This window comes from Filicampus tigris, chromosome 15 (assembly GCF_054856515.1).
Source record: "Filicampus tigris isolate MCC_2025a chromosome 15, RoL_Ftig_1.0, whole genome shotgun sequence".
NCBI lineage: Eukaryota > Metazoa > Chordata > Actinopteri > Syngnathiformes > Syngnathidae > Filicampus > Filicampus tigris.
In genome coordinates, this window is record NC_141231.1 from 11,160,712 (window position 1) to 11,173,091 (window position 12,380).

Here is a 12,380-nt window from a genome sequence, read left to right on the forward strand (position 1 = left end):
TACTCACTTTTGTTGCGAGCGGTTTCGACGTTAACGGCTGAGTGTTCAGTTAGTTGAGGGGAGAGTAAATTTACACTGTAAGTTGACTACATTCTAGCAAAGTCTCATGTCTTCAGTGTTGTCCCATAACAAATGTGAGTGAGGGGTGTACTCACTATTGTCAGATACTCTTTATACGATATTTGTCGACTACCTATGCAACCTTTTCCTCATTCAAAGCATGCAGCAATGTTTAACCTGCTTCCCATTTACGCCTAAAAGCCTGTAACACTAAATTAGGGCATTTTCACTTGTGGGTGCACTCACTTTTGTTGCAAGTGGTTTACACAATAATAGCTGAGCGTGAGTTATTTTGACAGTAAATTTAGCCAAAACCAATTTCAGCTTGGAGTACTGATGCTTAGTTTTTAATGTTTACATTTAGCCACCAGATGGCGCTTCTTTTTCGCCCCATTCAAAGCATGTACTCAAACGTTAACTGTTTCCTATGTTGCTGCATTGAATCATTATAGGTTAGTCAAATTTGGCAGAGAATAAAACACAGGTGTCAAACTTGTTTTAGATGTTTCCAACCCTTCACCGCACCTGATTCAAACGATCAGCTCATCTGCAAGCTCTCGAGGGGCCTGATAACAATGCTGATCATTTGAATCAGGTGTCTGAAACAACAAGTGTGTGTTGATGTGTCACACTCAATACTACATTAACTGGTTAAAATCCCCAAAACGTAATTATTCGATATTGATATTTGAGCATTGATCTTAGCAAGTGAGTATATTTGGTGTCTTTTAAACCCTTGGAAATCAAAGATACAAAGGGAAAAATATATTTTGGGCCTTACTTGTACTTCTAAGAGAACGTATTTTCGACGCTGAACATCAAAGACATGCAAAATAATACTGAATATTCGATATGCATTTCAGACTGGAGAAATAACTTTTTGATATAAATTGTATCTATTGGGGAAACAACAGTCCAATTTTGACAGATTTTTCAGGATAAAATCCACCTTTTGAAATCGATGGCGTTGCTCTAATAATTGATATATGACACCGTGCAGGAAGGCGGGACTAAAAGGGCAACTTGAGGCATAAAAACATATTCGATGTGCCGCCACTAATCTAAACAAAGTAGTTCGATTAATATTACATTAATGGATTAAGACGATTAATCCATCAGATTTCATCAATCTCAGGACCCTGGTATTTTGTCCTATACCACCCTCTGCTGTCGGCTGAAACTGACGATCAAGTGCTTTCGGGCTCGCATCGCAAATGTCATGTGACCAAACTCAGAAAACAGGTGAGCTGTGACGTTCGCAATGCGAACCCGAGGGCTCTTGATCGCCACTGTCAGTCGACAGCAGAGGACGGTTCATTTGTGGTCAAATGCTTTATTCTTATTCCACGAACAAAATTAATGAGACTACTGTAGATGAATACATTTATATAGAATATATTTTTGCAAAGAACATTTTTGCTTTCAGTTCTCCTTTGACAGAAATGTCGCTTTTTCATCCAGACTCAATTCTTTAGCACTCAAAAAGTTTCGGGCGGTCACATCTGTGATAAGTTTTCGGCGTCACTCACCATGCTGATCATCCGGTTCTGCCTCCATGGTAACTACACATCCATGGTCAAAAGGTCCAAAAGTGCTGCTGATGCAACTTTTCTCTGTGTTTTTTTTTTTTAATTTTTTTTTTTAAATTGTCCGCGGACCGAGCTGCTGCTCTGGCCTTCTCCGATTCAACTCACATGAGTGGTGTGAAAGAAAGACAGGGAGGGAGAGCGAGTCCAGTACAGCAGTGGTTTGGAGGGAGGAGGCAAAGACGTGGTTTCCCTGCATGAGGGGGTGGAGAGAGAGTGAGAGAGAGAGAGAGAGAGAGAGAGGCTTGTGGTTGCAGAGGAGCTTATTGGCCCAGCGGTTTCAACTCTGATGCCGATCAGCACATTTTTTTTCCCTCAGTGGGGAAATTTAGCCGCTGGGAAAACCAAGGAAAAGCGTGTCATTTTTGGTTGTTTGCTGGCGTTGTCACGCTGTTTTTGGAATACAAACGGCACGAAGGGTGGCATGTTAAGGAAAATTCAAAAATAGCATGTGTATATATACACATATGTGTGTATGTATATGTATATGTATATAAATGTATATATATATATATAAATATATATATATATACACATGATTTGTTTTCATTTGAATTAAATTTGAATCAAACATTATTAATTCAAAGTCAAACTACATTTTAAACGAATGAAATTACAGGTAGATGATTTAAAATCATTTAGACTAAATAAAATTACAAACTAATATTCCACAATGCATATATTTAAATGATATATAATTGATTACATATATTTACATCAAATACAATTATGAATTTAGATGAAATACATGTTTTGAATCAATATCGCATGTATTTTAATCAAATAAAAGTCAGTTTGTTTAAATGAAATTATTATAATCTATCCGCCTGTGTGAATCCACTTTTGTTTTGAAATATACCTCATCGCTATTTTTGGGAAGAGTGTTTCTTATTCTGCATTTAGGCCAACAGACAAACGCATTTGTCAGCATTTGGTGTCAGAGAGACAGAGAAGAGGCTGTTCATACATACTCATATTCACATTCGTACGCACGCATTCTCTTGCGCAATTGTGTCCTTTTGAGCAAGGAAACACAATTTCATATTTAATGGCAGAGCTTCTTGGACAGAAATGTGAGCAATGCAAACAATGCACATGCAGAAGGACGCGCAGCTCCTCTCGCTCGGTTGGCCTTCAGAATGTCTCCCTCTATTGGTCAATAGGTATATACCAATCCTTAGTAGACTTCAATGTTTTTGACAAGTTTTACCATGGGCAAAACTAATGATTGATTCATTGATTTATGAATGTTCTAAACTCCTGTTTCCATACCAAGCCACCTGGTTGCTCAAAAATATCCCAAAAGTGAAAATAAATAAATACCCGCATCCACACATTTATCCAGGTCTAGGGGAAGTTAACAATCGATTTATCAATAGATAATTGGGATAATCAATACCTCTGAATGTTCTGATCTCCTGCTTCCATACCAAAAGTCAATACGTTGCTCAAAATGATCCAAAATATCAAAACAAATACCAGCGTCCACAAATTTACCCAAATTAAGTGATGGGCATTTGGGAAATTTTAGACATTGCGCAAAATGAATGATCAATTAGTGGTTGGTAGAACCGCGCTCTCGTAGTGTTTGTTTTGAACTCCTGTTTCCATTCCAAAAATCACAAACATCCAAAAATTGAAACTAAATAGCCACATTTAAACATTTATCCAGATCAAGGGACGGGCATTTTATAAACTACAGAGGAAAATAGCAGTCAATCCATTGATAAATAATTAGGAGAATTGAGGGATCAGAATGTTGTTAATTCCTGTTGCTCAAAACATCCCAAAAATGAAAATAAATACCTGAATCCACACATCCAATAATGAGCTTTTGATGGAATTTTGAATTTAATTAATGAACGACGCATCGATTAATTCCTGTGAGAATTGATCTCTTTGGGATGTTCTGAACTCCTGTTTCCGTACACCAAATCACACTGTTGTTAAAAAATGTCCAAAATGTTAAAACAAATGTAGCCGTCCACAAATTTATCCAGAATTAGTGATGCGCAGTTGGTAAAATTTTGACTCCTTGGGAAAATTAACATTCAATTCATCGGTGCCTAAGAGGGAGATTCAGTTTCATGGAAGGTTCTGAACTCCTGCTTCCACACCAAAGGTCAATAACATCCAAAATCTTGCTCACAAATAAACAAACCTTTGCAGGAGTCATCGTTCCTTAGTGCAACACGCCAGCAATTGGAGCGTCTTCTCTCTTGCATAAGCACGAGTGTTGAATATTTAACGCCTGGCTTGTTAAATGATTGAAAAGTTGAGCTCACCGCTCTCGGTGGACGGCTGGCCGCGCAGCTCACTAAACTGCGTTTCGGCCGGCACGCTGATGGTGCGCCGCAGAATGCCAGCCCCGCCTGACGTGCAGTTTCTGCGCTCCTGGAGGGGAAGACAACTCTAATCAATTCATCAATCAAAAAAAAAAAAAAAATCAATGAATCCAACTTCTTTTTAAGCGTAGCATAGTCTTGTTGTCTAATGAATGCGAAAGATTCTGAAAACAGGTCAGCCGTGATTGGTCGTTGTGAGCAGTTGTGATGTCATTTTCAGTCGACAGAAGACAAAATGGCCGCCCCCGGAGATGGCTGAAAACAAGTGCATTTTGTTGCTTAACTTATATTCCACAAAGGCAAAATGAATCAAAATGCTGTGTTTCAACTAGTGGGCCTGAAGGGAACATATCCTTGAAAAAAATTAATTTGGGTTGACAACATCGGGAACGGCGGATGGATGTCGCTACCTGCTCTTCATTCGCAAGCGCGGCGCAACCATCCCGAAGGGTGCCACGCTGCGGCTTCCGCGCGTTTCGCTCGTCGAAGGATCGACCACGTGACAGCCAGTGTCGCGACGGGCGTCGGACGTCTGCAACAAAAACAAAAAAAAACAAAAAACAGGAGGGTGAGCTTTATCGGAAAATCGTTTCATTTACAACCCCGTGGGTAAATTCTCATCAAACTGATTTGCTTTATCGTGTATGAGGCCTTCAAGTGTACGTTCACGTCGACTCCAATCTGCAATTCAATGATGGCGGCAGTGCAAGGAGAGATATGCGGTGCTATTCATTGGCCTTGTGCGTGTGAGTCGTACCGCCATGCATGAGCGCGTTCCGCGCTACACTGTGTGGGAAAGATAAGCCGTGTTCCAACCAGATAGCAGATTGCCGGCCTCACCGTGGATTTGCATGCATTCAGACGCTGCTGCCTCCCGGTGGTAGGGTTTTGTTTTTGTTTTGTTGTGTTCTTGGCCCGTTAGTCTGCGTGCGAGCGTCTGGTCGGGAGTTTTGGCCCGATGCAGCTCCTTGCGAAGGTTCTCGTTTTGGATTTGTGTTTGACTGTTGGCCCCATTCAATAAATGACTGAAACTGCATCGGCAATTGTGGTTGGTGTTTAGTTAGGTAGTGTAGTTGGTCAATCGGGCTGTTTGTTTGTGGTAAGTTGGTCGGTTTTCTAGATGGCTGCTTAGTTGCTGTAGATGCTTGATCTGTAGGTTGATTAGTTGATAGGCCTTGTTTTGATGTTTGGCTAGACGGTTAGTTGGTCAGTTGGATAGTTTGACAGTCAGTCAGTTCTTGCAATGGTTGGTTGGTTCGATTCTTGGTGGGTTGATTAGAAGGTTCCTTGTTTAGATAGTTGATTGTTGGCTGGTTAGTTTGTTGGTTGGTTAGATTGTCCGGAGGATAGTTTTTTTAATCAACCAATCAGTCAGTCGGTTGCTTTGTTAGTTGCTTAGTTAGATGGTTGGTCTGTTGGTGTGACAGTTAGATAGTTGATTCAATGGATGTTAGTCAGTCAGGCAGTCGGTTATCCTGTTCGTTAGTTAATTAGTGAGTTAGAGAAGTAGTTCGTCTGTTAGTTGGATGGTTAGTCAGTCAGTCATTGGATTAGTAGGTTAGATGGTTAGTTGGTTTGTGTGTTGGTCATTTCTTTGGTTGGCTAGATTGTTGTTGGTTGGTTCATCAGTTGGTCACTTGTCTGGTTGGTTATTTGGTTCAGTGAGGCTACTTTAGATGGTTGGTTTGATTGTTCGTTAGACAGTCGGTTGGGTGGTTTATCAAGCATTCATCAGTCAGTAAGGTTGTCAGTTATTCTAGTGGGTGTTTGGTTACTTTGAAAGGTAGATGATGGTTGGTCTCTTTGTTGCTTAGTTAGGTAGTTCGTTAGGTAGTTGGTTAGTTGGTTTGTGTGTCAGTTGATTGTTTGCTCTGTCAGATTGTTTTTCGGCAAATGGCTGATTTGTGGTTGGTTAATCAGTTGCCTGGTTAGTGATTTGGTTATCTAGTGGGTTGCTTGTTTGTTGGTTGGCTAGTTAGTCAGCCTATTTGTTGGCTGACAAGTCAGTTGGTTGTTTTTATTTAATTATTTATGCATTGATCCAAGTTTGCTTGATTCTGTGAAAGTACCAGTTTGGGTTGCGCTGCGCCAAGGAGGAGAAGAACAACTTGCTTTTCATTAAACCCAACGGCGACTGAAGGCTGCTAGTGTGAAAGCACCTTTAGAATATCACGTTCTTCCTCATCCTAGTTTGCCTGAAAACGTGCGTGTGTCGTTCGAGGCTGCTGACAAACAAATCTGCAGCGATGAAATAAATATAACTTCCTGGGCTGGAACAAGCAAACGTGCTTCCAAATGTTTGAAATATTCAAAACCACGAACTTGAAGCGGCAACGAACAGGGAATCGTCACAGCACTGCTGAGCAAGATGGTGAAATGATGCGGTGATACGGTAATAAATTAATGGTTGTGAATGAGACTGATTGTTTATACAGGGGGTGACATAGTAATCCATTAGCGCATTATTAATTACGTCCTTGAGCAAAATTTGAGTGCAGTGAAGTCAAACAAGTGCATATAATGACATGTAGCACGTTCCTAAGAAGAAATCTTGTGTTTTGAATGTTCCGGCAATCAGCGCATCAAAACTTCACTTTATAATGTGTAACATTTTCCTCATGGTCTATCAAATGCATTTATTGAAATGTAACCCATCTCCTACAAAGAAATAGTCGAACAGGAACTTATCATTTATGGGTGCAACAGGAATTCACGGGTATCAATATTAATTCAAGAATGAATTAAAAATTCTTGTTCACTCATAAAAAGTTAGTAGGTAACAGTACAAAATGTAAATACCTGGACTATGACATGTATAATACAGACAAATATGATTCCCCCCATGATTAAACTATATTTTTCAATCATTTTCATTTTTCTTAACGACAACTTTGTATCTTACTCAAGTAATATCGTGTTGGCACTTTAAGCGACTTGTTAATTGTTGCAGCAAATGTGACGCGGAGTTAACAAGCTGACCTGAAATCAGCTGCCAGAGCGACTGTTGCCGTGGCGATGCTCATTGGCGCGTGATGAGAAGGACGGATTGAGCCTCGGGCTGCACGTCTGAGGTCGGTCAGTAATAGGATCAATAAGCGGCTTCTCCGTTTCGATGTGATGGTTTTCAGTAAATTCTGGAATTTTGTACAGTGGCACCTTCATTCACAAGCGCCCCCGACTTCAGAATTTTTCAAATTACGATCCAACGTTACGGTGGAATTGTTACTTTCCTTAGCGTGCAGGTACTATGTACTGTACTTATTATTTTTCTTTGCCATGTTCCACTTGCTGTCGGAATGACGACAGTTACATAATTTTGCTGGCCACCTGCTATGCTGCCACTGCTGCAGGCTGTCATGCTGCACACTTGCGCGTAAATAATGCTGAGCTAGCGTTGCTAATTGCAGCCGTCTGGCGTAACGAAAATTAATAAATAAATAAAATAAACGAACATCTGCATATTGGAGCGAAGAACTTTGCACTCTTATCATTTTATAGTAAATACTTTTTGTTGTAAAGCATAATTTTATCATCAATGTCATATATTTATACTAATCTGTCTTGGCCGATTAATCGGTGGTCGATTTAATCGGCCAATATTAGCTCTATTCTCAAAAAATGTTTTTCTCGTAAGATTACAACTTTGTTCTTGATAAATTTGACTATTGTTTCGGGGTTACAAATGTATTTTCTTTTATCTTTTTATATATATATAAAAAAAATCAATATTCTTGAAACATTATGACTTTGTTATTCCTGAGCTTTTGTGTAAAATCCATCACACATTTTTTTATGTTAAAAAAAATACAGTTATCTAAAATGTAGTTTTTAGGTAATTTTTTTTTCATAATCTGACTTTCTCTTAGAAAAAAACTCAATTTAATTTTCATGAGGGACCAGTCATATGTCACAATGTACTTTTTAAACTTTAATATTCATAGCACATCTAAAAAAGATTCATATTATCTCAAAAGAAATATTTGTACCAAAAATATTTTCGGGGTAATCTGACTTTTTTTCGAGGAAAAACCCCGACCTTTTTTTTTTTTTTTTTTTTTTTTTTTAACTTTATGGTTTTATGATTATATGATTATATTACGTTTATTCTATTCTATGATTACTACATTTACGTTTACTTTTTTCTTGTACTCTTACCTTGAAATGTTGTGTATTAACTTTAATTCATGATTTTATTTAATAAAAAAAATAAAAAAAACTGCAACAACATTTTTGTAAGACTACAACTGCTGCTATTGTTCTGACCCAAAGTTTCACAGCTCCAGAATATGGTCAACAACATAAACCGTGTCAACACACCAAATGTAAACATAGATAGATAAGATAGATGCAGTCTCACCTGACAGGTAATCAGATGCCACACTGTCTTGTGGCTGCATCCCCATCCTTTGGTTTTCGCTGTGTGTGTGCACGTGTCAGTCTATGCGTATGCGTGTGTCAGCTCACGGTGAGCGCGAGGCGATAATGACGAGCTAGGAGGAGAGTGCAAGCATCGCCTGGCCACCACTGCTCAGCTTGTATGCGTGTTGTCGTCATACGCAAAGAGAGTGTGACACAAATAGTGTTGGGGGGGGATGGGGGGGTGAGTACTGGGAAGGGCCTGAGAAAGAGGAGGGATGGGACGGAGGAAATAGGAGGTGGCCAAAGAAAACATTTACCTCTCTCACTCTGCTGAAAAAGATCTCAGCCAACACCAAAAAAAAAAAAACTCTCATAAGGACCAGAAAACCCTATCTCACACATGCAAATGCCTTTCATAAACTCCTCTCAAAAAAACTATGACTCATACCTACAAAAACAAAATCCCTCACATGGACCAAAAAAACTCTCACTTATACACACACAAAAAAAAACAAACTCTCTCACCTGCGCACCCCACAACTCTCACTGACACCCGAAAAAACACTCAACTGCCCAAAAAACTCATCTCTCACATTCGGTCACACACTCTGTCATTTGCATACTCTCACATTGTCATTCTCACATTCTCATACTCACTCTCACGTTCTCATACTCTCACTTATTATACTCACTCACGCTTCTCATACTCACTCATTTATTATACTCACTCACGCTTCTCATACTCACATTGTCATGTCAAGTCAAAACAAACTAGAAACTAGAAAATCTCATGTGTGCATCGTAGACTCTTTAAGAACTCACCGGACTCACCAGAAAACCTTCACACAGCCCCAAAAACCCACGTAAAAAAAACCCAACAACCTCATACTCACCAAAAAACGACCTAAGATATAAGCGCGTACATTTTAAAGCACGCGCACTACGGTGCCTCCGAGAGTCCACAAGAGTCGCAAGCCTACCAACAGTTTCCTCAGCAGAGGCGCAAGGAAAATGTCATCACAAACGACTTCTAGTATTCCCTCAAGTCATGAAGTAAGTGAATTGCATTTGTTACGCATGCAGTAGTCATGATGCTTAGGAACTACGTTCGCTAAGTTTGTCTCCTTCGAGTATCCGTAGCACAAAGATGGCAGCGAAACATGGCAGCCTCCTCTAGGGGAGGCGCGCCCTATGTAATATAATTAGAAATTACGACACCGACGATTATATAAAAATATTTACGTTGATATGAAAGAGTATATATTTTTTTCATTTAGTCGAAATGAATAGTGGGTTTTTAAAATGGAGGATCATTGGAAAAACTAAACATTCCACACATTGTCCCTTTAAAATGATTTAAGTGTTTATTTTTTAATTTTTAATTTACCATGTTAAGTGACACAATGACCGCTGGCGTCTTTTCCTGACTAAATCTGTCAGCATGTGACAAAATCCCATCAAAGGAACCATCATCAGGCTTATTTCCATCCGCATGGCTTTGGCGGTTACGCATCAACGCAAACGCTAATCCGCGGGCGGCGCCGCTTTAAAGGCGAAGCAACTTCGACTCTGGAGTACTAACGCAAAAGTTGACACGAATATTCCTACCGCGTCACCCTCGGCTGGGTTTCCGCGGTAACCGCGAACGTGCAGGTTGTTGTGAAATTTGTTGCGACTTACGTGGTCACATACGCGTTGTTGAAACATCAAATCCCACTGATGAACATCAATAACGCGTGTGTGAACATAAAAGAGAGTTTGAATCTTCATAAAGTGCATATTTTCAAACATTTAAGACAGGTTAGAGTATTTAAAGCTAAACTTTACAGGATTTTGCCCCAAAATATCTTTACATTAGGTCTGAGGAAGGCAAAAAAAGGGGAAACCATGGCTAGGTTCACAATGCAGGTCTTAACGCTCAATTCTGATTTTTGGATAAAATCCGATTTTTTTGGGGTCTAAGCGTTCACATTACATTATAAATTTAATGTTTAAGTATAAAGGTGTATTGCTCTCTTGGCTCCATGTTTTTTAGTTTTAGTATTGTTCGACTTACGCAGTAACAATACGGGGCCGGTGTGTTGGAGCCACTTTCTCTGAAAGTAGTTGTATTTTTGTGTAAATCACTTATTTTTGTTTGTGGGATGAAAGTAAATCGTTTTGTTATAGTATGTAAATGAATGTAGACGTTGTTCTGCGGTTCAAGTCTTGACCTTTATGTGGTCGTTTTTGTTTAGTATGCCCCTCAATGGCCAGCTACGGCTACTGCATTTAGAGGCGTGCTCTCCTTGGTGAGGTCAAAGGTTAAAAGCAAGATGGCCGCCTTAAATCAGGTGTGTGTGTGTGTGTGTGTTTGTGGGTGTGTGGACAAAGAGCTAGCCATGCAAGCAGGACTCGGTCAGATAAGGTTTTTCAAGTTCGGCATTACCTGGAAACATTTGGACATTTGGAAGCAACCACAACTTGACTCCCGACCTCCCCGCCTGAACAAACAAATTGTGAGTTAAGGCATTGAAGCCCTGCTGAGACCTGTACATGCCCGTGAAAATGATTGAAAAATGGCTCAGACAACATTGACCGACACCGGGCAAGAACCCGGGTAAACATCGGTTTCGCATTTGAGCGGTGGATAGGACTGAGATCGGACTCGGGCTTGAAGAGCATCGGACAAATGGCTTTCTTTCTACTCCAAAGGTAAGAAGTGATGAAATTGTCATTTTGAAAGAAATGTGTTGTGACGAAAGGAGAGTGCAATTTGATTTTGGGGGTGTGGCATGGCTCAGTGGTAGCACAGTCGTTTCTCAATCCAGAGGTTGTGAGTTTGATCCCCGGCCATTGTGACCATGTTGAAGTGTCCCTGAGCAAGATACTGAACCCCCAGTGCTCCTGATGCTGCTTCATCGGTAGGCGAATGAAGTACAGTGCGAACGGTTTTGAGTACTGAAGGTAGAAATGCTCTGTACAAGCCCATTTACCATTTTTTTGGGCCGCCGGTGGCAGTAGCGATTAGATAGTCAAAATCCTGCGGAGTGCAGCTTTAAAGAACAAATTGTAACAATCTATGATTTGGAGTCTTTAGCACAAACCTTCAGGAAACATAAAAGACCACAGGAGCGACCACGTCTATGCTTTTGTAAAAATTTAAGACGGCTGACGTTTTGTAATGCACATATTTTCAAAAACATCAAAGACTGCTTAGAGCTTTTAAACACATTTTGGTTTATGTTTGTATTCGTTTTTTTTTTTTAAACAAATACCAAAAAACATTGAGTCTTTGTTGAAAATATTTTGTAAACATTTAATACAATTTTGAGTCTTTGAGTCTTTAAAGAGCATTTTGTACATGTTTTTGTAGATTAGTCAATAATCAACAAACCTTTTGTATTCATCTCACTTACATCATAACTTGCATCAGAGGATTCTTCAATAAACCCAAAGTATGTGTATGTAAATATCAAAGTCTTCAATGAACAATTCGTGTTTTTGTAAGCATCAAATACAACTTTGAGTGCTTCCTAACTTGTTTTGGGAAATTGTAAAACCATTTTGAATCTTCAGTGAGCGTAACGCATGTTTTTGTAAACAGTAAAGACGCTACGGCGTCTATAACAAATCTAATGCCCACTTTAAAATGTTTTTAAGTTATTGTTTCAACTTTGTTAGCATGTCCAGAAAAGACAGGATCAGGTTAAAAAACATACAGACATAAAATGGAGTCATCTTGCAACACTGCTGCGCTTCATTAAGCAAAAGGCAGAGGGCGCCACAGCCTCAATGTTTCCACTTTATGCAAACCAGGACGCAAGATGCCCATTATAACCTACTGGATGTGTTCAATCAAAGAGTGTCGAGAGTGTTTCAAGAAATGAAGTGCATGTCTTTTTTAACTCGTGGATAATTAAGTCTTCAAAGACCCTAATAAGCGTGGTTACAATGACTATTTAGTCTTTAAAAAACCTAACATTCATATTTTGTTCACATCTAAGACAGTTCAGAATTTGTAACAAACTTGGCTTGTTTTTATAAACAA

General features: G+C 39.5%; 1 protein-coding gene and 1 long non-coding RNA gene across 4 annotated transcripts in view; one reads left to right on the plus strand and one right to left on the minus strand.

Moving 5' to 3' along the window:
- The window catches only part of dab2ipb (DAB2 interacting protein b), a 91,153-nt gene extending 82,685 nt beyond the window's left edge, over positions 1–8,468 (minus strand). Inside the window, exons 1-3 of one of the 2 annotated variants that reach the window (XM_086053355.1) lie at positions 8,349–8,468; positions 4,402–4,523; positions 3,932–4,040 (exon numbers count right to left, since the gene is read on the minus strand). In XM_086053355.1, the coding sequence (XP_085909481.1) occupies positions 3,932–4,040; positions 4,402–4,523; positions 8,349–8,394 (277 nt within the window). In that variant the 5' untranslated portion in view covers positions 8,395–8,468. Of the gene's footprint in view, positions 1–1,589; positions 1,748–3,931; positions 4,041–4,401; positions 4,524–8,348 lie in introns of those variants that run through there. The other variant, XM_086053357.1, reaches the window with a different exon arrangement.
- Positions 8,469–10,699: 2,231 nt separating this feature from the next.
- LOC147135471 (uncharacterized) overlaps positions 10,700–12,380 on the plus strand; it is a 116,901-nt gene continuing 115,220 nt past the window's right edge. For both annotated transcript variants that reach the window (XR_015089897.1, XR_015089898.1), the window contains exon 1: positions 10,700–11,044. This is a non-coding gene — a long non-coding RNA (uncharacterized LOC147135471). The remainder of the gene's footprint in view (positions 11,045–12,380) is intronic.